This window comes from Nothoprocta perdicaria, unplaced genomic scaffold (assembly GCF_003342845.1).
Source record: "Nothoprocta perdicaria isolate Ctin4 unplaced genomic scaffold, notPer1 scaffold_132, whole genome shotgun sequence".
Lineage (NCBI taxonomy): Eukaryota > Metazoa > Chordata > Aves > Tinamiformes > Tinamidae > Nothoprocta > Nothoprocta perdicaria.
In genome coordinates, this window is record NW_020454450.1 from 1,981,458 (window position 1) to 2,008,145 (window position 26,688).

At 47.2% G+C, this 26,688-nt stretch overlaps 1 protein-coding gene across 1 annotated transcript in view; it reads right to left on the reverse strand.

The window, feature by feature from the left end:
• Nucleotides 1-21,955, reverse strand: part of SH3BP4 (SH3 domain binding protein 4) — a 36,467-nt gene extending 14,512 nt beyond the window's left edge. The window contains exons 1-2 of the mRNA XM_026033715.1: nucleotides 21,663-21,955; nucleotides 1,861-2,117 (exon numbers count right to left, since the gene is read on the reverse strand). Coding sequence (XP_025889500.1) covers nucleotides 1,861-1,978 — 118 coding nt within the window. The 5' untranslated portion in view covers nucleotides 1,979-2,117; nucleotides 21,663-21,955. The remainder of the gene's footprint in view (nucleotides 1-1,860; nucleotides 2,118-21,662) is intronic.
• Between the last annotated feature and the right edge of the window lie 4,733 nt (nucleotides 21,956-26,688).

Below are 26,688 nucleotides of genomic sequence, written 5' to 3' on the forward strand. Positions count from 1 at the left end.
GCTGCCATTTCTTTCTATCACTGATGTCCTTGTTTTTTTTCTTTTTTGTGTTGAATAGTTAACTCTGCTGCTGAAGGTGAACACCTGTTTTTCAAGCATATTGCACATTAATTCAAGGCAACAGGAGCAGCCTAAAAGTGGTTTCATCCTGCCCTAATTGCTCCTCTGTATGTGTGAAACGTCTTGCATCTCACAGTCAGAAACAACAACTAAGGGCACCCGCTAAGGTGCTAGCATGGCAGCATGTCCAATTTCCCTTTCAGCATGGTGCTTCCAGCAGAAGTCCATCTGAAAGCCATTCCGCTGGTACTAAATGATCCCAGTTACAAACAAAACACCTCAAGAAGGACTACAGATGCTGAAGCCATCACCACATTTATTGCTTTCAGTTTCCTGTTGAGGACTTATTTCTCTACAAAGCACCAGAAGCAAGCTGCAGATAACGCTATGCCGGCACTTGGACATTTGTTATCTTACTACACGAGCCTAAGACAACAAAACCTACAGGGGAGAGGGAAAAGAGCTGCATTTTCACAAATAGGGAGCAGCAATAGAACTAGGACAAAAACTGTGTTGATATCCTTAATAGCTCTCTGGCGGGAAAAAAGTGCTCTAAAAATTCACACAGGAAGCCCCTAAGTCTTGGAGGCAAACGGACAGCAGAGCAGAGATTTTTTGATCATATAAAAACATGACAAAAAACAGTGGACCTTTAACAGTCACAGAGCAGCTCACGATGCCACTAGGGAATCAAGTAACCTAAGAAACATGAGCAAAAAAAATTCTTCAAACGCAATGACTTGAGGGCTCTGATATTGAAAAAGCAGAAGAGATTGTACACAGACTAAATGACTTCATCCGCGTCCTGATCCCTCCCTCTCCCAGCAGGCAATGAAAGTCATGAGAACATTAACTCACTGCAAAAATCACATTAAAAAAAATCCCATTGAAACCTCCTTGTCACCCTGGTAGTAAGTCACTATGAAAGTATTCACATATCTCAAGAGGACCTATCTCTATGAGACAGATAAGAGCACATATCTCTATGAGGATATTCACATATCTTTGCTGGGGAGAACCCACAGCTCAGGGTTACCTGCAAACCCTTCTCTGATACCTGATCTCTCAGAGACGACAGGGATATCAGGCAAGGCCTGTTGTTACGACACTTTTTAGGACAAAGAACTGGCTGTGGAAGGTCTGTCAAACCAGAGAGACATGGTTTAACTTCTCATTTTCCTTTCTTAACAGCTGACAGATGTCTCCTATGGAAGCGGTGGGGAAGGCATGCTGCACTTGGGGTTTATTTTCCATTTGCCATAAACAGAGATCCTCACTCAGCCTTATGAATTAAAGTATTCTCCTTTGTTTTGTTTTATCTCCCAGCAATAACAGCCATGTGCTTCCGGAAGAGAGAGAGAGAAACCATAAAATCTGCTGCCTTTCAGTTTCACTGAATATCCCGTTGTTCTGATCTTGGTGAAGAAAAATAAATAAATAAATAGAGACAGGCAGTAAACAGGAAGACGTGTTATTCATCACTCCGTCTCTCTCCATCAGGTGCTTTTTATTTATGTCCCCTGTAAGCAATCCTCATGTTTTCCCTCTCGGTTTCTGCATCCAGACATCACACACGTGCCCGGATTGGTACAGCGGGCAGCTATGCAAGATGGCTCGAGCTGGAGCAGCGCAACGTTGCATCCAGCTTCCGAGCACCCTTTCCCACATGCATGTCCACACTCCCCTGTTTCCTGTGCCCCACACCAAGGTAAAGCCCATGCCAGGGATGAGCAGAGCAAAGACGTGCGCTTGGTGGCTAAGTGTCCACCAAGCCAAGAGATGTGCCAGGACCCCCCTCACCTTTGACGTCGCTCAAGCTGTTTTCGGAGAACCCCTCGCTGAGGTCGATGAGCGTCCCCTCCGACCTGCAGCGCGGCAGGCCGCTCGAGTTGGCCGCCCGGATCCTCTGAGCCGCCATCTCGAAGCCGCCTTGTTGCTCCGGGAGCGCTAGGCGCTCATGGCCTCTCCGTGGCGGTGGCAGAGAGCTGCTAAGCTGGCAAGCACAGCTAYGGGGTCCCCAGTGTCACCACAGCGCCCCTAGGGCCTGGAGAACCAGCCTGCAAAGGAAAGCAAAAAGAGTTAGGGAAAGCCCTAGTTTACAGCACAACATCCATGCCACGTACCCGGACCTGCTCAAGCTTGACAGGATGGAGATCTTCAAGCACGGCACTGCAACATATCTCAAAGGATGCAAAGGAAATGTGTTCCACAGCTTCAGCCTCATGCCAACCCGTGGGCAATTTGCTTATCTTTTTGCTCACCTCACCAGCTGTATGCTTCCCTCCTTCCTTTTATTTGCTTATCAAAAAAGCACTGCTGGAGAAAGGCATCTCTTCCTTCGTGCATTCCAACTCTACAGCACTGGCTCAGAAAAACTCTCTCRCATTCTCCTTAAAGCATCAAGAAAGATTATCCATGCTACTCCTAACAAGCACATGTACAATCATGCATACAAATCATCAAAGGCTTTGGATATCACAGACAGCCCAGTCTTGTTCTTTACGAGCACCCTTGTACAAAAGCAGACCTCTTTCCCCAAGAGTTACTTTGGGGTAGGCTGTTCCCTGGYTCATAAAATGTTCCTTCTTCCTCTTCAGTAAAAATTTTGAACTTCGGGGTATTTTTACACTCGTGCAATGCATATTTATAAAATGATAAAGTGCTCCCAGCTGGGGCCTGAGGCTGCGGGATCCCACAGGATAACGATTGCCAAGTCAACTTGGAGGGGGTTCACGTGACCAGGTTTTGCATGGGAAACCGGGTCACTGCTGCCTCCTGCCACAGTATTAGGCTCTTCTTGAAAGAAGCAGCGGTTCTTCCCGCTTGTTCCTTCCAGGGATCCCAAGACAGACAAGGGATTCACAAGCACTATTGACACCTGCCCCCTCTGCCTCTATTTAGTCTTCTGTGCCTCACAGGCAAAAATAAAAACAGCTGAGGCCAACATCTTATAGAAACAGTTTGCAAGGTGTCTGTGGAGTGACTGATCTCAGAGGCAACAAATCCACAGGAAATCACAATGAACAAGAGATACCAGTGGATCAGCAGGCTAAAGAGCAGAACCTTCATGGTCACATCTGCCAGTGCCTTCCGTCTCAACCCTGGACCTCACCAGTGAGACCAGCTGGAGATGAAACCAGCCTTGGACCTCACCAACTGATACAAACCTCTGCAGTAAAATGGATTTTCCTTTGTCTTGCAACTTCATACTGCCCTGGTCTTCCCTGCTCTCTTGCCTTCTTCCATTTTTGATTACATCAAACCCAAAATATACAAGACTTGGAGGTGCTTGCAATGAATTCAGAAAATAGCTACATAGGGACCCGCTCTTCTAATAACTCACAACACTGCTGAAGGCGACCTGAGCTTCCACCCCAGCAAAGTKACCACGAGATCCAAGTAATAGGATGACAACAGCAAACAAGAGCCAACGCTTCGTGGAAGTGGGCGTGGGCTCAGGAAGTTCCTCTGAAAACCGCTTGCTCCAGCGGGACACCAGAGAGCTCGGGGCAGGAAACTGGCTGCAGAGCAGTCACGTGCTAAGCGTCCCGCTCAGACCACGCTCCAAAACCAACCCATGGCCCTTGCAAAGCCGCAAGGCCGTCATCGTCTCGGCTGGTCAYGAGGAGGAGGCGCTGCAGGGGTATTTTTAGCTGCACATCACGTGGCTGAGAGGCTGGAGGTTTGAGGAGCACAGAGCTGGTGGGTCACAGGAAGAACGAGCTGTCCCCAGCCTGCATTTGTCCCCACTGCATGCACATATGTTTYCCTGGGAGGCTCCCCCAAATCACCTCCTAACCACAACTCCCGGTGCTAGCTCTGGTACTGTAGAGATGCTAAGAGGATCCCAAGTCATCTTGCCCAGCTTCAAATAGCTCCTCTGCTCCCTACATGCCAAGCAGACTGATCCAACTCATGCTAATGCTCTTCTGTCCCTTTTGGCAAAACATTTTTGGTGGGTAGGAGCACGTTATCTCAGCCATTCATGCCAAAACACTCCCATTTCATCACACCACATCACCAGGGATGGGGCAGATCCACCGACGACATCAAACACATCCAAAAATGCTCCGTATGGTTAAACACTGTGGAAGAGCAGCTGCACAAGTGCTAAGAGATAAATTAACCTATTCCCCACTTGTCTGGAGAACAGGCCAGGAGCTCAACCAGCAACCTAGAGGCTTGAGGCTCATGTAAGTGTGGCTAAGACCTCCTCTTGTGTCACCCATGTGCCCCTGGAGCTTTGGGGGTGATCAGGAAGGCTGGAGACTCATGGGTGTTAGCAAGWCTGCTGCACAGAGGTGAACTAGGGCCTGAACTGGGCATTGCTAATTCAGGGTTTGCACCAGGGCGTAGGTACAAAGTCCAGCTCCATCACAGGTAAAGTATCTGGCATCACCTTTGCTCTATGCTGGTGAATCATACTGAGAAGCCCATCTGGTCAGACTCTGTATAGCTGTGCCAAACTCCAGCCTGCCTAAAAAACATGAAGAGCCCTCAGAAACAAAGCCCCAAGCAACTGCAACTTGCATCCAAAAATAAATTCCTTACCAAATTGCATGAATTCAGCAACCCAAAGAGCTTTTAATCTGCTCCTAACGTTGTTTCTCCATCAACTTTCTTCCCCAACTGAAAAGAAGCAACAAGCCAAAAATAACCCCTCAAACCAAATTCCTTAGATGACAGAGCTTTGCAAGGAACATGGAGATAATGGAGACGTGGACAAGCGCTTTGGATGCAGCTCCCTGCAGTGAAAGGAGCTGGTATCTCCGTGAGTAATTTTAGGAGGARCAAGCCCTGGAGGACTAGAGTACCCTTTTCTGGAATGCACTGGAAGAAAATTCGCATTATAGGAAGGATAGTTAGAACATGAGCTATTTCAGTCCATTTGAGACACTTTTGCAAGCCATCCTCGGCCGGTATGTCTGGAATGCAGCTAATTGCAAGGATGCAGCGAGGTTTTGGACAGAAGGAAGGGAASGGAGGGCTTCTGTGCAAACTTTTCCCTTTGTGAAAAGGTTGTTTCAGGTCCCACATTCCAGAGGACTTGGCAAGCACTAGACACAAAGAACCAGGCTTTGAGTCAAGGCTGTGCTTATCGGAGGCTACAAGCCAGGTAAGATAGGAGGCTTGGAGAAAAGCAGCACCTGTTGGCAACAACAGCAGCAAAAGCCTTGCCTRTCTAGTCTCTGTGCAAAGCACAGGCACAGGGGAGAAAATATCATTTATCAGGACAAATGACCAYCAGCAGGCACCCACAGATCAGGATTTGCATGCCCAGGTGGCCTGCAAATATCCTAATTCTTGTTGCCTCCCACTACTCCCTGAATTGACCTTCCAGCAACTTGGTAAGATTTTGTAGGAGCCTCTCCAAAGTCACTGCCTGCAGTGAGGTTGTGGAGGGGTTAAAGCCCAGACACTCAGGTATCAGATGTGAATCATCACAGAAAATGCAGAAGTGGTAAGTTGTTCCAATTTTGGTAATTCTTGCTAACAAGCCTATTAAAAAAAAAAGAAAAAAAGAACAAGGAAAAAAACATACTACTTGCCTGAAATTCATYCTTTTTTAGTGGGTATTACATGAAATTTTACTGAGCAAGAAGGAAACCAGTAACAGAATGGCAATTTTCCTGTGAATCACAGTGCAAGTCATGAATATATTTTCTAACATCTGTTTGCTAGCCCAGTCTCTATTTGATATCAATAATTACAGTTGTACACTGACATCTTACAGACATTCCYACAAGCTTACAGTTCGCAGACATGTTCCCTCTTCCAATATTTGTGCAACTACACAGGAAACTGCATGTTAAAGAGCCTGTGACAGATGTGATTGTGTGGTGAAACATCTGGACAATTATGTCCCACGTGCATCCTAAAGCCCCAAGAGACTTGCAAGGGCGCATGTCCACACGACAGATTATGGAAAGATAAGCAGCATCTCAGTCCTATTTAGTGCTGTTTTAGATAGAGCAGCACTATCACACGTATCCAAGGAGGTAGGGTGCATACACCCCACTGCAATTTCCTATCTAGGCTGTAGGGAGTCAGGATAGGGAGCAATATTTTGGAGCTGACAGCCCCATGGGGTAGCCMCAAACCCTTTCTAAATGCAGAGGCAGGAGACAACAAGTAAGAACAAGTCTGCTGCTTCAAACCCCAGACCAGGAGGGAAGAAAATCAGRAGTCAGGAATAGCACAGAACGGAACAGCACATGGGTGGCTGGGGCGGGATTTGTTTAGAAAGGATTTGTATAGCTGAGGCTGAGACAATAGCTTGCAAACTCCTCTGAAAGCTCTATAAATATAGAACAGGAAAAAAAAATACAAAAAAAAACAAACAAAACTAGGGACATCTGTTTACACACAGCGATGAACAGCATCCTAAGAGGAGGGGGGAAGCAAACAGGCAGTGTGCTAGTGAACACGTCACCCCGAGGATGCATGTCCTCTGTGAACATAGAGTGAGGGGTCCAGAGCACCCAGAGCTCATGCTGGGCGAGCAAGGAAGGTGTCTGCACCCAGCTCYATGCGAGGAGCTCACAAATACCTGCTTCCTCTCCTGATGCCAGCTTTTTCTTCCCAGCAAGGACAGGCAAAGCTGCAGGGGGAAAACCAACAAAGGAGCTTGGACACTTTTTCCCAGCAGATTCATCCCCCTGAAATCCTCCTTACCATCACCCTGGGAGTCGCCCATCACATCACCCCATCCAGGAACCAGGCTGCAAGTCTTCAGTGCTATGTACAAACACCCACATTAGCAATTAATCAACTCCGCGTTACCTGACATGGTGCTTGTTTCACAACAACATTAGCCCAACTGGTTTCAGGAAACAGTCCCCAGAGCTTCCAAGCACCAGCACAGAACACGCTTGGAGCAAGCCAGGAGCCTGGGGCCCTACGGGGTGACGCAGAGCTCGCTCTCTTCTCCCCACCTTGCTCGCTAGACTTCTCTGCTCCTAGCTTGACACCACGAGTCACAGGATTCATATGCTGTGATTCACTCCTTGGGGCAGCAGTACAGCTATTCGCAACAGGGACCTGCAGAACAGACTGAACTTCGTATTAGCTGGTGCTGCTACGAATTTGGGAAAGGGGGGAATACGACAYACTGGCAGATGGGATGCACGGGATCAACATCAACCCAAGCCCTAGCAGCGCCCCTCTCAGCAAATGAAAGCCTGGTGCATTGCAAAGTTAATTTTATCTTTATGTGGAACTGCTGTCGCGAGCGAGCTGGGAAAAAGCCGGGGTCTCGAATCGGCACCGGTTTGTGAATAAAAAGCAGGAGCTGCTCTCGGCTCCCTTTGCAGCAGCAGCTTCCCCAGCAAGCAGCCTGTGGCCGGCGGCCCCGCGCCGTGGCGCGGCACCGGGCACAGCGGTGTGACTCCCATGAGGACAGCGGCTCTGCGGGATGAARCCAGCCCGATAGGGACGATGGATTAACCGCTTCCTCCCCAAGCAGCCTCCGGCTGCTGCTGTTTCCTGGCAGGAGGCGCRGGGCGGTGGAGGAAGGCTCCTTGGCCAGCACTGAAGTCACAAGCCAAAATGACTGTTCCAAGCAAGCCGCCAAGTCCCACCACTGCCCAGCATGACGTGACGCAGGTTCCTCCTCCTCTCAACRCTTTGGGTAGCTATGGGGAAAGACTCTCATTCCCACCCTTTGCCTGCGCCCCTTACTGTCCATGGGACTCCTGCCAGGTCTGGCTGTGTCCAAGCAAGATGTCACGCTGCTGGGGGACTGCTTCTTTCCTTGAGAAAGCAGAGGAAGAAAGGGTTAAAAATAACTTCAGAGAAGCCCCTGGGCTCACTCAGGCTGGAAAGGAGCCGTGCTCCAGATTGCTGCCCGCACCTCTCGGCACCCTCCTCGCTCCTCCTGTGCGCTCAGCTCCGCAGAGGTCCCCATGAAAGTCCACCATGTGTGGGACAACAGCAAGCTCCATCCCCCAGCAAGCTCCCACCTGCAGCCAGGGTCCTATCGAGCACCCCAGGACACCAGTAACGTGGACTGAAGTACACATCAATCTCTCCATGCACAATAGTTATTTCCACGCCAGCCTTGCCTCCCTGGGTATGCACCTCCATAAACTTCCTTATTCTGATGCTAGGCTGATAAACAAGGCCCATATCTTATCTGGGGAATTTAGTCACCACTGAATTATAAATTAAACATGCCGTGCATGCATTCCAGCTCCACTAACCCTGATTAGCATAGAAATGCAATCTCAGACAAGTCACTCATAGGCAGTGAAAGATCCATCTCCATGAAGAGAGACAGCAAAAATATGGAAACACCTAAAAGCATCAGGGACAGGTAATGGGAGAATAAGCAGCCTTAACTTTCCTTCAGAGGCAGAGCTCAGCTGAAATGACATCTGGGAGAAATGGCAGGGATGGCTCACAACAATCTATTTTCCAAGAAGAGCAGATTTACACTTCCCCATCAATCGCTCTCCCTCAAGAAGAAGGAAAATCATAAAGCACCGAGTCCTTGCAAGCTGCTTCATGCACGTGCATGCCACCATGAAGACTGGGAAGGGGAGAGCCCAGATGGCCCCACAGCTGGTGAGATGCAGAACTGCTGTAGAGCATCTCCTGCAGTCACAAAACCACCAAGTCCTGTGGTAGAGCCTCTCTAGCCACATACAGCACAAGTCCCTAAACAGTTCAGAATCCCCACTCCATCTCCCTTGCAGACAACATTCTGCTTTCTCTGAGCATGTACGGAAGGAATAAAGTGGCAAAATAACTCTTGCTATGGGCACACAAAATCCAGAGGGGGCTACAGGGTCGCTCCATATTCAGCAATTAAACAAGCAAGGCCAACAGCACCACAAAGCCYATATAAAAGTCCACAGGTTGGCCAGCACAGCACCCATAATGATACAAGGCAAGAACTGTTGTTGAGGAAGGGAAAGCTGTGTGCAGGAGATACTCCCGCTATTGCACCACAAATGCCACAGAAATCACATGATGGCTTAAAAGGAATAATAATAATAAAAAAAGATATTTTGTGAATATTTCCATGTGTAAATCCATCCCCTTCTCTTGTGCAGGAGCCCAACCAGAGCCACTAGGAACATGGAAGAGCAGGGCTGCTAGCAAAGTGTAGAGACTGGCTGCAACTATCACGATGTTCATAACTCTCTGCTTTTATGTAGTGACATTTGCAGGCACCTCTTCAAATACTTATTATTGAAGAAAACCCTACAAATATTAATCTAACTCCAGTTCCCCATAAGCAGTGAGACCAACTGAAACTTGCACTGACCAAATGGCAATGACCAAATACTGCACGGTCAAGAAAATGGATATGCAATTCTCCCTTCCACCTGAARCAGAGACTTCAGTATCTACCGTGTTAGAACTCTTCTGCTACTGATGTATAATACTGAATTTACAAGAAAACCAGAACCAAACCTGAAGTTAAAMTCTGTTGGATGAAATCTTCATGCATGCAAAGCTGTGTAGGGGCACTGCACACCCCAGTGCATCCCTGTAGTACATCCCTACAGTACAGTACATCCCTAAGTTTAGAGGAAAAAAAGAATAATAATATAGGGAAAAGCCCAACACACTGCTCACCTCTACAGTAACTACATCCACATCTTACACAGCATCATGTGCAGCTCTCAGCAAGGGCTTGGGCTCTCTAAATGCTTACTTACTCCTGCCATCCAAAGCGATTTCCTACTTAGACTCAGTAACTTCATTCCTTGCACGTTCTTGTGAATCATGGACAGATGCCCTCGTCCCAATCCTGCCCTACTTCCTTCCTGACACATCCAATAAGCCATCCCTCAAGCCTCAACGCAAGGTATAATCTCCTTATTCAACTCACATTACTTCGAAAAGGATCAACCCACGTCTTCTTTGATTTCAGTGGCTGTGCAAAGATGCAGYGGCAATCTAGTTCCAGATGGCACCAACAAGAGCACGGGATCTGTGCCTACAAATCTGTAATTCGATGCAATGCTTGTTGATGATTCTCGAGCAACTCAAACRAGTTTTCAATGCCCTTGCTTGCTGGCTGCCCTGCTCCATCTCAACCTTTTACAGGGGAGGTGTGTTTCCCAGTCCCATTGCAAGCCACTCCTGCATACCTGCATGCTGCTGCCTTGCTGCTGGAAGTGCACGATGGTGACAAGTTCAGGTAACTAGAACTGTGGCTGCAGTGGCTTGTCAAGCTTGCACAAATCATTCCTACCTTACTCCCCATCTAGGCCCGTCCATATACCTCACTGTGCCTTTTGCCCGATTGAGCCGCTGATTTAATTCCGTGAATCCTCCGCACTTTGCTTGCAAGGAGTTTCATTTATAACCTGCTTTACCGACTGAAATGAAAAAGYAGAGGACAAGGATGCAACTTGGGGAGAGGCAGCTTCTCCATCTCTGTGTGTAGGCACCAGCAAGAGTAGTTCCCTGCACGTGCAGTTCCAACCTGTGTTTCTTAAGCRAATCGCAGTGCTGCGCATTTACTTTAATTCACAGCCTGAGGGCAGTAACCAGGATTCGCTCTCTCTGAAGAGAGTTCAAATACTGTTTCTCTCTCCCAATCAAATACCTGTCTTTYAGCTAGTCTGAACTAGCCTCTGAACTGCTGTGGCAGGTGCTCTGTGGGAGCATCCGCAAGCAGAAGACAAGAGAGACGAGCACAAAAGAGAGACCCATCAGAGCTGGCAACCCCTGCGAGTGTGCCCAACTGCACAGAGGGAAGATGGATGTACCCCAAAATCCTGCMACAAGGCCTAACCCTGGACCTGTTACATAGCATGTCATCTACATTTCCCACTCCATCACGAGCTGCAAACTGAAGAAGCCAAAAGACAACTTGTATCGTAACCAACTGTCACATCACAAGCGACCAAATGATCTGTGAGAGGCCGCTCCTGGACTTTCCAAATCTGCTGCGTGAAAACATCCTCCTTCACCACCCTGCTGCCCTCTTTCCCGCCTCCCYCTTTCCAAAGGTCTCCAGGGCTGCAAATTCCACCAGCACACACGCTTGGCTGATAACACAGCCTGCCAAGGATGCTTTCTCCATCCCAGGTGATAGATCACAGCTGGCAGCACTCCCAAGGAATGAGAACTTGGCTTGACTGAGAGCAGGAGAGGCAGGTACCAGGCAGGGTCTGGCCTCCTCCCCTTAGAGCTTTGGGTGCAAATCAAAGGTATGTGGGACTGCTCTCCCCCTCCTGGCCCTGCTTCAAAGGGAAAGCACCACGTGGCAGCAGGGAGAGACCGTGCTCATCCAAAAGCTGGAAYGATTGAGAAATGCCAGACCACAGGAAACTTGTGATAAGATCTGGGAGAACCAACGGGGCTGCCCAGTACCAAGTACCGTAAGAGCTGGAGACAGAGCCAGATCCTTCCACACCAGGGCCAAACAGACACGGAAAAGAGCAAGGGAAAAAAGCCAGGAGAGTGTGTTCACTGGTGGGGAATGGAGGGAGAGGGACTGACTCACTTCCCCACCTCCCACACCACTGAGCTAGGTCAAGGGATGAGCCAAGCCCAGAGCCTTAAGCACACAGCCCTCCATCCCACCGAGGAACGTATCTGTGCTCACAGGCAACATCGGGGAATGGAGCCAAAACAGCCCAACATGAGGTGACCCTCTTTTAAGGACCATATTTACACACTTCTCTCTGGGTAATCCATACGAATGGGTGTTTCCAAGCAAGTTCAATGGAAATCTGCCATCTCTGACTTTGACTAAAGGCAGGCAGCAGCCCTCAAGCTGGATATATCCCTCACTTAACAGCCTTGAGCATCAGTCAGACTGGGGCTGGATCCTGCCACAAACTGAGAGATGGAAAGAGAAGAAAAAGCTTCTGATCAATCACTCATCATCCTCTTTTGACTTTCTGCACTAAAGCCAAGATCAACTCCAGTTGTTAGTAATTAGTTTTAAATTCGCCCCTTTCTTTTCCAGAGTTAAGTTTTCTCATCTTGGATAAAAATAATGAATTAGTATTCTAGGAGGTTTTTGTTTTGTTTTTAAAGCACATTCATGCTCTGCTCAAGTGAATTTAACTATTCATCTTGCAAAGCAAGTGTTACCCCTAGACCTAACACTTCAAAATTTCATTTGCTTCAAAAGGCAGGGTCCAGCAGCCAAGACACTGACGTGGGACTGCAGGGCCTGGAGTTTTAACCACAGCTTCTCTGCTTAGGGAAAACAAGGTCCAGGAGACAAAGCAAATTGCTTGACGTGATCCTGATGTCTTCCAGAGAGCTTTAGAGTCCTACAAGCAAAGACAAGGTCGGGAAGGGCTGGCTGCTGTTGCTGATKCCGCAGGAGCCTGGCCCAAGGATTTTGCATGTCTGATGCTGGCAATGCTGCAGACCTCAGCGATTCCAGAACGTGCCACCTTTCTGCAGCCTCCTCCTACTCCTTCACCACTTGTGTTTGTAAAAGCCAAGGCTTTCATCTACCAAAAAAATCAACCACTCCTTAGGAAAACACAAAACACAAGCTCTTTGTACCACAGAGAACACATTACTGTGAACTCATGTACATCCTGGAACAAGTCTTGGGAGCTGCTGCTGTGAGAAAACACAACCTGTGTGATATTTTACTCTCATTTCTAGMAGACGAGAAGGGACTGGGGGAATATTGGGAACTCTGGTCTCTCCCACAGCACTCTGCTCTCTCATGGATTTTGGATGTCTCCCTGCCCTCCATTAGGCTCCACTTGCCACACAGTGCAAACCCTGCCAAGTCTTYCTCGCCAGCAAGGAAGCTGGGGAATTGCTTCTGAAAAGCTGAAGTCCAGAGATAAGGAGTTGAAACACTTGCAAGGGGAAAAAAAGACACACACACACACATAGACATAAATATATATGTATATATACTAYATATATACACACATATTTTATATATACATATAATATCACCAAAAGCTGCAGAGAAGCAAATTGACTTTCAAAAACATTATGAAAGTTACACTGGGCAAGGAGCAATGGATGTGAGATGTTTACAGGAGCTCTATTAAAATACACGTTTCCCTTGGGGAAACWACAGTTTCTCACCACAGAACTGAACTTTCCAAGAGCTGTATCTCTGCAATCATGTGGCATGCGAACAGGGAAGTACCTACCCCCACCTTGACAACATCCCTCCTCTTCCTCTTGCAAGACAAATACCAGAGTCCAAAAATTCACACCCAGCACCCCTGTTCACACAGTCAAACAGACCACAAGGCTGGTTGTAGAGCTGTGCTACAGCCTTGTGCTACATCCACCCACCTCCTCATGCACCAGATGTTTTGGCAAAATCCAGCCAAGCAAGCCTGGACTTGGCTCTTCTCAAACAGTCTGAGCCTACTGCCAAGCAAGGCYGAGCTAAATACAACAGGTTTGATGGGGGAAAGAGGTAAAAAGGTGAAAGAGCCAAAGCAAGAGTGGAGGGACATGTCCAATTTGGGAGTCTTYCATGAGCTGATGGTGGGACAAGGGCCACGTGCCCCATGGCATTGTCAAGAACTTGTGCTTTTGACTCTGGTCCTTCAGCAAGGCTCACCAAGCATCCATTCCTGTTCTTGGCCAGCAGCAGAGAGCCAGATGAATGGGGAAAAAAAAAAGTTCTCATGTTTCTCCTCTCCCAAGAGCACTGGCAAACGCAGAGCTGAAAACTGCTTCCATTTAGGGCCCTCTCTGAGCACAGTGCTCTTTGCCAGCCTCAGCGTGCAGCCAGGAGAGGGAAGCCCAGGAATTTGGCACATGCAAGARATTCCACGCACGGCTCTTGGGGGCAAGCAGAGAGGAACTGCTGTGGAAAAAAATAAAAAAGCCATCATTGCAGAGTATGCCTTACTGGTGTCTCCTGGCACCTACAGAAAGGGGATCCGTTACGACATCCCTAGAGGGTATATTACACTTTGTGAACAAAGCAGGATGGAGGGGAAGGTTTCCTTTTATAGCAACAACTCTGGAACACAAGGCACATGGAAAGTCAATGCTGGTAACTAAATACAGACTAGGTATCTCTGAGGGAGAAGAGAACATTCCCTACAGACTCTCCTGCTATTAAAGTACTGATTCCAATACATCAGTTTCCAACTGATTTTAGCTATTCAGATAACACATCATCAGCCATGAAGTCAGGAGAAACCACTGTCCTGGACTTGCTCATCGCCATTTGCGGTCAGCAAGAACCTGCCTGGCACTGGGCCTGTAACACAACGGAGGCCAGGTCAGGTATGGTCTGAGACCTCTCACATGAAAACCCATCAAAAAGGCTTGCAAAACACCTCACGCCACCAAACGTTCCTTGATTCACGCCCTGACCTGGCAAAACCTATCAGCAACACTAAGCGCCAAGTTCAATTCAGTGCGTGGTTGGCTGGATCATATCTCCCAGGCCTCCACTCACATGAGTGGGGTTTATCTTGGGATGACTCTTACGGCTCTCCCCCTACCACCATTCACTTCAYTCTCTGAAGACTCCCCCACCAGCCGGCACTCAACTATTACCTCCATTTAATCCAACAGCAGAAGGTACTTCAGCAGGTGCTTCGCAAATATTCAATATTCAAGCCACCTCAGCTGCACAAGCGTGAGCAGAGGCATCCAGAAAAGGGGTACCCTACTGAAACTCTTCCCATTTCCTAGTTGGAAACCTCAATCTGGGCTCCACAGAGTGTAGAAATTGTAGGCAAGTGTCTTGCAAAAGCGTGAGTGAAAGAACCRATGGAGTTAAAGTGAGGTGCCTTGCTTTGACATCAAGCAAAGAGCAGCCTCGATGTGCTGACTCTGCAAGGGCAGAGAAGATTCCTCAGGAGGCAGTTTTACCTTCAGGCATCCATAGCAGTTTCAAAGCCAAAAAATAAACTGCTAGAAATTGTGCCAGTGTGACAATAGCTTAAAACACCTGAAGACATAAGAAAGTAATGACGCTGCTCTACACAGCAAGAACGCTCTTGAAGTTTATAGTGCCATTAAAAAAAAAAAAAAAAGATGACCTTCCAGGGCTAACAGTGCATATCCTGTTATTTGACAGCACTACAGTCAGTAATAAAATCATTACATGCACATGAGCCCTATCAAGTGGCAGCAGATAATGTAGTGGAGAAGCAAATAAAACTATATTCATTTCCCTTCTTTCAAAGCTACTGCAGGCTGTGTAATCATTGTCATCTTTCTCCTCCTGCCCAACCTAAGTCCAACACGTGTCTTCAGATGACACATTATTCTGTGTGGCCAATGCTCATCAAACTCTACTACAGTACCGAGTACTTTGTAATGAACCCTAAGAACATGCTTATCCATTCCATAAAAGCAACAAAAACTAGTAGTGTCTGCCCAAACACTGCCCACTAAAAGAACTGAACCAAGACAAAAGATTTCAACAGAGATGCTCTTCCAGCAGAGGACTTGTTTAACTTTCCCTGGAGTCCACCTAAACTTTATGGCTCCATGATGTTCCTTGGCAAGGAGCTCTGCACATTGGCTGACTCCATGGTGGAAGAACTACCTMCATCAGAAACAGGTTCTCACCAGCTTCCTCTGATGCTCACTAAGATTCATATTGGAAGTGAGAGCATTCAGACTCCATTCACCCTCTCCCTACTGCCCAACCAGTTCTCTCTCAAGACTAAAACAATTCCTAATTCAGGTGGGGCAGTCGCAAAGGTTTTTTAAAGGCAGCTACCAAAGGATCCACCACCCATCCCACTAGAGCAGGAAGCCTTTTTTTTTCTCCAGTCATATGCCCATAGGGGCCAACAAAAAGCTTGAAAAATCTAGAATCACATCTAGCACAGAGTTCCCAGGGGTAAAAGCCACACACACTAAGAGTTCAAAACCCTTGAAGGGAAATAGAGCCCAGGAGAGCAGCTTCTTGCTCTGCCGCAGCATGCAAAGACTCTGTGGTGAGCTGGCTCTCCTAGGGCACGGACTGGGATGGGTGCTGGCAAATGTGCAAAGATTAGCTCAGCAGCAAGGTAGCAAGGAGCAGAGGCGGCTCTGGGAATTGCTGCTGCGAGGCACAAATTAGCAACTTGTGCACGAGTCATCTTCCCACCCAGGCTCCTGAGGCCAATTTGCACCCAGAGGTTGTTTGCTAGGGTGGAGGAGAGGAGATGGTGCCTCACGAGCACCTGGAGTGCTCGCAGTTCACCGCCTTGGCTTGGTAAGCACCTTTCAAAAACAGCTTAAACACATGGGCACAAGTTCACACAGAAAGGCTGTGACAAAGCAGAAATGAAGTCCAGATGACCAGAGCCACAAACCAGCGCTTGACCACAGAGCTACATTTTTAATGCAGGAACAGCCTTATCTGTCAACAGAAATCCCATCTGTGGCTCTTATGCATTATCCCCTGCCTCAGAAGAGGAAGAAAATCTCTCCTTTTCTTTTTTTCAGCATCACAGGCTAATCGAGGGATTAATCTAAGGACACGTCTGCATCCTGGCACGGACATCTGCACGAGCYGCTAAGGAGCAAGGATGCTGGACACAGATCTGCTTCTGCCTCCACGGGTGCAGCCACTGCATCCTTAGAAATCGTATGTGCTTCTCCYAAGGCAATGCTGAGGTAGAAGAGACACTGCTTTCTTCACTGTCCCAAGATCTCAGGGCAATATCCACCAAGAGCAGGCTAAGGACAGCCTCAARGTCCGTGTGGTAACTGAGACAGCTGCCTACCTGGACAACTASAACCACAAGATCACAATATTCTGTTGTTATGGTCAAGTTAAGGCATCCCACCTTTGGGCCATATGCATCAGATTGGGCACCCAACCAGTTTGCAGGCTCTTAGACTGGAGCTCTGCTTGACATGGCGGTGCAGAGCCTTCTAGGTGAGTGCACACTAGATCTGGGGGGGGAAAAAAAATAAAATAAGGGCAAGCAGGAATGATCTACCTTTTTACAACATGCAGAAAGCTGGGGGCTTTGGCCTCAGCTCATTGCCTAAATGTACTTCATGGATGTTAAACAGACAATGTCTAGCAGCTGGATTCTCACTAATGAATAAAACTTGTTTAGATTCTCAGACAAACTCATTCCAGTGATAAGCTTAACTTTAATGTTCTTACACACCTTCTTGATTAGGCTAGATACTGACCTGCTGGCAGATTACAAGATACTTTCAGCTATGCAGAACATGCTGACAGCAGCCAGAATTCAATCATAAGCCTGCAGAAACAAATGAAATCAGCACATTGCAAAGAACTTCCCCAGAAAAGGTTTTCTAGGCTCTCTGCCTCAGTGATTTTTTCCTAGGCAGTTTCCCCATGATACCTCATTTTACGTATTTAAACCATTTGCCAGAGCTGGCAGCCTTCTCACATAAAAGCGAGGAAGGAACATGCTGTGCAAAGTTGGACTGCAGGTTACTTGCTCCGTGGGATGTTCCCGATCTGACAGAATGCTCGTCCAGGAACCTGTGTCAAAAACACAGCAGCTCATTCGGAGCAGGAGGGAATGGCATCTGGAGAGCATAATCTCAAATTACTCCCACTCCTCAGGGCAGAAGGGAGCAGCCCAAGTTTAAAGAAGTAGACATGAAGACAGACATGTCTTGATCAGGGTGTGCACTAGGATTTTCTGTAAAAAAAAAAAAACAAGGTACCAGTGTTTCTGCTGGTTTGGTTGGACTCTCTAAGCTGGCTTACCCTACAGGAACTTTTGGCTCCAAGAAACTGTCCTGTCAACTTGTACCACAGAGGTTCTCTTCTCCCTGCTGTTTGCTGTTAACTGTTGCCCCTCTCAGTCCTGGCTTCATCCTTCACTCCACTCTTTTGATCCAATCCCAGCTGCAAACCCAGTGAGTTGCATACCCAGACAAGAAAGCATTGCTGCTGCAATTTTGTGGATGCTTTTAAAACCAGACTCATTAAATTGGTGCAGAAGACCATGTGGATAATTTTAGAGGCTTTTTTGGCAGCAAAGCCCTTGCTTCGCTTTAGCTTAGAACTCGTTCACACATGGGAATTTAACAGAATTATTTTTCCAAGAGCACATACAGCCTCTTTGGCCAGATGAGGGTTAAGTTAAACCAAAAGAGGATGTTCTTTAGTCAATACARGAGCCTTCCTCATTGTTTTAAAGCCACCTCTTAAATTATAACCCTCAAAACTGTATGGAGGCTTCAGGTAAATTACAGATTAACTAAGGAGAACACAAACAGGGGACCAGGGTTTCAGATACATCCAGTGAGCAGTTTGTTGTTTCAGTCTTGTCAGGTAAAAGCTGCTCAATCTCATCATCATAGGTTAAACAGTTGATGAGAAACCAATTCCTTTATTTTAAGGCACGAGTGCAATTCAAAGGGTTTCTCCACAAAGAAAGTTATGTGCTTTGAATTGTTTAATTTTGTACTAGTTAAAAATGCATTAGGTCCTTGTCGCAATGCTTTCAAAGAACTCAAAGTTAATGTGGTATGAAATGACAGCGCAAGGCAATCCTGTGCAATATCCCCCAGTGTGCAACACCAAAGACACACTGCTTTTCCTAACTGGGACACAAGCTGGCTCTCCAGCAGCCCCCTTCTTCAGGGTAACTCATTTGTGTGTCACSCTAGCAGGAGGTCTTGGAACAGAAATAGCCAATTCCCTAACTCGGGCAAAATCCTGACATCCTCACTCCRTACCAAAGCCAAGCTGGATCTCAGACACAGTCTTCACAGCGACGGTTAATGAGCAAAATTAAAGTTAGGCTTGCAATGAAAGACGTACCCAGTTCAAGCTGAACTTCTTTGTTCCTGCGGGGTTGGTTTCAGCAAACCTCTGCCGTCAACTTGTTCTTCCAAGTTGTCATTCTGAGGTAGCCAAAAACATRCCCACTTGGGCATTAAATCAAGGTAACTAAGCCCTGTCCTCTTCACAGAAGCCACTGTTCATTCTAAGYCACTGCAGAAACCAAAGGGAACATTTCAGAAAGACAAGATTCTTCCTCAGACCAACTCTTACACACCCAAATACCCCCAAGGTTTAAGTTTTCTCCCATCCTCAAGTCTTATGTCAGGAAAGCAAACAAGCACAGACACAAAGCTTAACCCATGCCTGTCTTCCAGCATTGCTAAGGTGGTTAATTGTAGGCACACTTGATCTATTTGTCTTGGTTTTCATTTTTTGCTTTGTTTTTATTTTCATCTTGGTCTTGGGACACTCACATATGTGCCAAGTCTCAACCATGGTGCTATTTTGCCACGCTTGGCTTTCTCAGAAAGTGAGCTGCAGGCAAGGCTGCAAGGAGCTGTGCCCAGCCCTCACTTCTCATTTAATGCTTCCCCATCAGCGCAGGTGAAAGCTGTCCAAGGCAGAGACCCTGAGCAACCCACTCACAGTTTACCTATTTAAGGCTGAAAGCAGAGTGCTATATTTATCACCACTGAGATTTCTATGGCAACAGACTACACTGTCCAATGTTGGATTACTTCAACTTGTCTTGGGGATGAAGCGGAGCTAAAAGAGGCGGCTCTGGTATGGGGTTAGAGTCTTACACCAAGCCCAAACCTCTGCATTGGAGAGAAAGCTGCTGTTCACAGTTGCCCAGAGGGATACTGAAAAATCCAAAGTTTTACAATTTTCAATGGTATCTAGAATCCTGGAAAGTAATGACTAAAAATAGGCATTAACAGAAAAAAGGCAATAACATATAACATAAAATATGAAAAACAATTCTATATATCTATGCATATGAAAAAGCCATGCACGCTGGGACAGATATCTAGTGCCAGCTGAATAGCAACTTGCTGCAGAAAAAAACTTCCCTATTTATTTATTTATTAAAGGGAAGTTAACTTTTATTTGACCAGCACATTGGCAGGTCTGCTTTAAGGTTCATTGATACCTGTGCCAATATATGAGTTTTAATTCCAGCTTGCTATGTACAGCATGCAGCCTGAACCCTGTGAATGGACCTTTCAACTAAAGAACAGTTTGCAGGGACAATCGATACACCAGAAGACTGCATTAATGACCATCTTAAGGTGGAGTAGATAACATCTATTTTTCTCAGCGTCTTTCAGCAGCACAAGAGATTTTCTGCACCATCAAATCATATTCTCCTATACCCCAACATTGTTTTGCTCCTGAAACAGAATTAGATCTTGTCTCGGTGGGAAAACTCAGCCTAAACATCAGACTGATGCAGATGGATTATTTTTTCTTATCTTAATAAAACTTGCTTTCAACAACAAATAAAGGAAGCAAAAGCTAAAGAACAATTGATACTCTGGGAAAAGATTATATTTAGAAGAATGAAATGAGTACTTGATCTAGAGAAAATAAATGGATTTTTTTTTTTTTGCACTGTCTAGAAGGAAAAGAAAACCAAAGAAATACAGGCATCACCACCCAGTTACTGCTAGGTAACTTCCACTGACATCTGAACTCCTACTTCTACAATGAATTCAGGAGGGCCTCTGCATGTGCACTGTAAGACAGAAATACTCATTGCTCACAAAATTCACAGGCAAAATATCACTGAATAAAGTCACAAGAGAGCTGAGAATTTATCACTCATACTGTCAGATTCACTTTCAATAGGACAATGAACTCCATTTTAGTACTTTGGTATAAAACAAATACACTGAGACGATCCAAAAAGCCATTTGCAAGTTTTACTGATTAGCATTTTACTACATCAAGAGATATAATGCAGCATACAAATGGAAAACGTGCTTCTTCAGAATTATTCAAATTCTCCTGGTGCATTATTCTTTTAAAAGCTTAGTGAAGAAGTCCCAAGACTTTTTTAGCAACTCACTCATCATAATCTATGCCTCATCCCAAATTTCTCTATTAYTACTATTATTTTTGAGCAGGAAGAGAGATAAAAATGACTCTCTAAAGATACTTAAAGGCAGAAGGGAGCAAGAACTATTTACACTAGTACGTAGGAGTGGTGTCAATCAGGMTTGGACCTTGGGGTGCAAATGCTTCCCATACCTCCCAGAAATGTACATAATGTGTAAATACAGAAATGTATTGACATTTGTGTCAATTGGTGACCCCAACTCTTCATCAAAGCACAGGCGCAACCTTCCCCCTTTCCATGCATTACCCAAGGCAGTGGAGGAGAAAAACAGCCTCGCAGAAATTTGTGCAATGTTTTATATGTACTACATTTCAAAAGCATTGCAAATTCTCTGCAGCCAGACAAGGGAAAGTGAGCTGCAGGGTTTGGCCATTTCTTAAAGCTTTGTTTTAAGAATATATCACTCACACTTGCTTGGAAATTTCAGCCTAAAGGACCTGAATTCTAACATTTCAGCATAAAATTCATGGAAAGTGGATTATCTCCTACAGCAAGTCTTTAACATAGATTAAAAACACAGGGTTAGACAAGAATTTCAGATAGGTCAAGAAGTAGACCTCATGAGTCCATAAAGAAAAAATACACAGAGGATTACACAGAGCTGTGAGGCTCAGGACAGTCTAGTAAGAGAGGAAATGCACGTTACAGGACATCTTCGATGGATTCAGCTCCTATGTACGGACAACAGGCTGGATGCTCCTGCCTACTCCATCCACACCACCCACCTTGGGATGCTCCTTCAGAAACAAGCTTTATTTTAGAGGAAGATATGCACGGCTAACTTCTGCAAGGCTGTTCTGCACACCCTCCTTTCTCAGGACTTTCTTCACTTACCATAAGGACCCAGCAGTGGGGATGCCACCTGCAGCTCCRGCTCCCTAATGCACCAGCTGTGGAAGCAGGGAAGGTTTTTTTCTATACGCCCTCTGCAAGCAGCAACCGCCTGGGGTATCAGAGAAGACGACTCTTTGCTCTAGCCTGGTACAGCCTTCCTTTCGTTTGCTCCTCACTCCCAGCAGCTYTCCAGGCTGGTCTCAACACCAGCAAGCTCGCTGAGACCCCGATGTTCGCGTTCAACATCCTGGACAGAAGTTTGCCTCCAGTCTCCAGGATGGTTGTGTGTATATGCAATCTTTCCTTTGGCCCTCCCAGCAGGGTAGCACAGCCCAGGGAACAGCATTATCTAAGAGCACAACTAAGAATAGCTCCCAACCGGCAAGGAACAAGAACTTCAGAGAATAGCCTGGGCCGCTGCCAGAAAGCACGTTTCCTCTGTACCGCTGCGTGCACCGGCAGCCACTTGCAAGGCAAACACGGAGCAAAGACACTGCTCCAACAAGGGTTGCGCTGGCTTTGCTCTAMTCTCACCCCAGGGCCTACGTGTGCAAGGACAGTCCCGTGGACCGGGCACTGATGGAGCCTTCTCCCGCCTTCCGCTTAGGCCGGGTGGTAAATATCTTTGTAGATTACTTTTCTTCTCCAGCCAAGTACAAAGCCCAGCTTTTCATCCGCCAGGCTTTTCATGTGCTGCAGCGCAGCATCCGTGCTCCCGGGCCGCACGCACACGCGCCCGAGCGCAGCCCTCCTGGCTCCAGGCCCCCGGGAGCTCCACGGTTATCTCCCTTCCCTTGCAGCTGAATCAAAGCCGTGTTGAAAGAGCTCAAACGGCGCTGTTTGTTTTTCTGGGGCTTACAAGCCCCCCGTGAGGACAGCAGTCCCATCGGGACGCAACTTGGACAAACTAACGCTACTTAAAAGAGCAGACCTGGGAAACAGTCCAGGAGAGGGAAAGATAGGAGGGGAGTGGGCAGAGAGGTAAAGGGACATTCAACCGAGCCAGAATCACTACCTGGRTCTGGCATGGTACCTGCAAGACTCTCTCCAAGTGTGCTGCTGTTTGGCAGCTTTAAAAACATCCTGGACACCCTGGTCCTACAAGAGGATCTAGCAGGAAGAAACTTTGCATCCAGTAAGATGTCCCCCAGGCCAGACCCAYCTGGGGATGAAGTGTGGTTCCTTGCAAGCAGCTCTCCCAGGGATTTCAGGAGAAATACCTCCCCATTCCCTATCCCCGCCAGCCTCCACCATCTCCACTTGTGGTTTAAATACCACAACACTTGGCTTCCTAGTTTTCCAGCTGTAGTTCAGAGCTGCTCCCAACTCACTGGGCAAACGGCCTCAGCCTTCCTCACTCACCTTCGCAGCAGGAATGAGGAGGCAGCACAGAAGGAGGAGAGAACAGTTCCCCCCTGATGCAGAATCTACTTCTGGATGGCAGAAGGAGAGTCTGGACCCACAAGCTCCCAGGAGAGAGCTGTAYCAGCAACAAAACCCATTAGAAAGCAAGAGGTTCACCCGCAGCTGAGTGYCAGGCGAAGCCTCCCACCAGGACAGGGATGACGGGCTGGAAGAAGGATCCTCTGCCTTCTACCCCCACAGGGAACTGGCAGGAGCCCGCCTGTAATTACACACCACAACACTCGTGTTTGCACACAAATAACCGGGTAAGGGAGGCCAGCGGAGCGGTGATCAGCCAGCTTCAGCTCCACCGGTACTTCTTCTGAACAGTTAAAGTCTCTCCTAGAGCAGACAGATGAAAAGAAATGACCAGGAGGATGAAAAAGCCCAATCCTCTCCCCAAAGAACACGCCAGGGAGATGCAAGTGGCATTTCTACTGCTTTCTAGGCTCCCAAACAGCTTTCATACATTGCATTACCTTTTCCCCTGATTTAACAATTGATGTGGCCAAAAGCAGCCTTAATTCAGGAATCACCTGCCCTTTCCAAACACAAAACCAGGGTAAACAGGGCGAGCAGGCCTGAGGGAAAAGGGAAGTTWAAAAAGCACATTAGGACTGATAAAATTATCATAATCTCATAGATTATTGAAAGTTTTAGAGRTCACAGAGAAATCCCTTTAATTTGCTTTACATTTTTCCAAAACTTTTGAAATATTTTTGTGAAATATTATTGAGAAATATTTTTGTGAAATTTTTGTGAAATATTATTACTCTCCTCCCACCACTTTTGGTGGTATTTTTCGTGATTCAGCTCTCTCGTCTCATCAATTTACGGAATTCCATCAGTTTATCTCAGAAAGGAAGCAAAGCGTGTAGGCCCACTCCAAAGTAATGCTGTTCGATTTTTCCTGTTTTAACTACTTTTGAATTGTTGTAGGTATTTGTAACATTTGTCTTAAGCAGGATTTTGATATGTAGAAGGCACAGAAAGTCAAACTGCAAGGAAGCTTGCCATATATTCCCCTGAATATCTAAAGAACAGGAGCAGGGTGAGGGTAAAGAGTCATKTGAAGATCTTCAAGACCCAYCTGGATGCCACCCTGTGCCACGTGCTCTAGGGCTCTCCAGAGATYCCTTCCAACCTCAACCATTCTGAAAATACTTGCCGTTCTCCCTCCAAGTGCATGGACCATCTGACACAGCACCAGAGCTTTCCATTTGCAATCCACTAAAAATTAGGCCAAACTCCAAATACCTCTCTGTTGCCTTCATCTTGCCTGCCCATCTACAGGGCAATCTGGACATAGGTTTGTGGCAGGGCTTTGTTTTTTGGTTTTTTTTTCTTCTCCTCCTTTGAGGCTTCTCACCACGGTCAGGTAGCAAGAAAAACAGTAATACGGATGCAAAGCAGGTCTCCCCAGGGACACTTGTAACATAAGACGATTCAGCCTGGTCACCAGTCCGTTCACACTGAAAGCAGAGGTCACAGGCGGAGATAAAAGAGGGGCTGGAAAGGTCGTTCCCACCGGGTGGAAAACGCACAGATTGAGTTAAACTCCTGCCCTCCCAAATCCCTGGTGGACAGCGCTGCATTCCTTCGCTCAAAAGGCATGTCGGGCTAGTGCTTTTTGCTTGCTGTTTCCATGCCTGGTCGTGTCCCAAATCCTAGGCTCGATGCATGTTTTAAAAGCTCCTATTAATAGCTAGAGCAGAAGCTGAAGAGGAGACAGCTGCTCCAACCCCGGTCRCACCTCTGAGGGGTTGCAGAGCTGTCCTGCTGCACTGGGCAGGGAAAAACTGGGGTGCAGAAGTTCTCTCTCCTCACCCCTTTGGAGGGCAAAGCATTAAAAGCATCAGGCACAAGAGCAAAACAAGGCTCTGTCCAGTTGAAGCGGGGACTAATGCCCTAACCGTCAAACCCCTYGGACTTCAAGGGATTTTACCACAGGCTTGCCAAATGCACAACGAGATAATTTCAGGTGTTAGTGAGAGGATGCTCTCACAAAAACCAGCTGGCACCACAGYGTAGGCAAAGCCAAACACATGAACCCCGTGCAGCGAACGTGTCCTGCACAGTCCCAGCGATGGGGCTTGCAGCGATTGCACTTCATTCTTACTCAGAATTCTTACTCAGCCCTAATTTGCACCAGAAGAGATTTGTCTTTGGATGCTGCCGGTGGGCTGGCTTGCCTGCTGTCCTGCGTCAGGTATTTCACCCCAAGAGATGCAAGACCTCAACCTCCTCYAAGCGACTTGGTGCACGTTTCCTGGAAAACATTTCCTCTTTCCTGCAGGTACAGAACAGGATGCTCCGCGAATAAAAACACAGCAACACCAAAAACCCTGGTACCCAGCCCATCAGCAGTGAGTCAGAGACCAGAGCAGGTCCCTGAGGGAGAGGAGACTTGGACGCGTCCGTCCCTTGTCTGCAGGACGGGGCTACGACCTCGTTTCATGGGATTTAATGAAGCCTTGCAAGAGCCCAGATGGACCGCCTCACTAATTGAGTTAATTAAAATGTTTTCTGCCGTGATTAACTTTGAGGAACTGTGCTCGGCATTACGCTGTTCGGAAAGGCTCCTTGCGAGCTCTCCGGGGAGGGCAGGCCACACCTCAGGAACAGCATGAAATAGGAGAACAATTACTTGGAAACTCGCTGCTTCCACCAAGCTGCTTCTCAGCACTGTTCTCCGATTCCAAGCAGCTTAAAAAAAAGTAGCCCCTTTTTTTTTTTTTTTTTTTAAGTATATATTTCACCAACAGGTCAAAAAGGCTGCAGAGAAGGGAAAGATGTTGCACTGAACGGCCGCTTGTGAACCTGCAGGCTTCACAGGGTTGGTCTGCCAATCTTTTTCTCCAGGCTGAGAAAGATCTACAAGACATGCAGGAAGCCTGTAGCGGATGTGGGAAGAGACCCATCACCCATGTCCYAACCCTAGAGCATCCCTCCTTCACCCCAGCTTCGCACAGACGTGATAAGCTCCGGGAAACGGCCGCAACTYGAAGATGATAAGCTGGCCAAGGCCAGCACCAGCAGCACACGAGCAGGCTGTCCTCCGAAGGGATGTTTTGCTGACGAGGTAATCACCCACTCCCAGCGACAGTAAATCTTTGTGTGTCGGCAGCAACTGCCTAGAGATAACCAAGCAACGTTTACAACGGTCAAAAGAAAGGCTTGCTGTGTGGCTGCTGTGTTTTTCTCCTAGACRAGGTGAGCAGCTGCCCCAGAGAGCTGAAGAGAAGTCACATCCCAGAAAGTTTGTATTGAAAAAAACCTACCATCGCTCCAGGGCAGTGGGGATAGATGAGGTCCATTGCAGGAAGCTACCACAAAGCAGCAGAGCAAGTGAAACRCTATTACAAACAAGCAGCAGCTGCAGTGAGGAGCACCGAGCAGCTCAGTAACACGCTTCATTCAGTTCAGCATCATCCCCACGAGACCACTGCATCAACTCAGCTAAACTAGTTACTTAAAACTCAGCTCATGCCAACAAGTACAAAAGGAGAACTGGGTTTGCTGAAATCAAATTAAGTATGAGCAACTTAAATCTGACTGTGCAAACAGAGGCAGAACTTCACTTTCCTTTAGTCACCTGGGCCATGGCATCAAGCACCAGAGC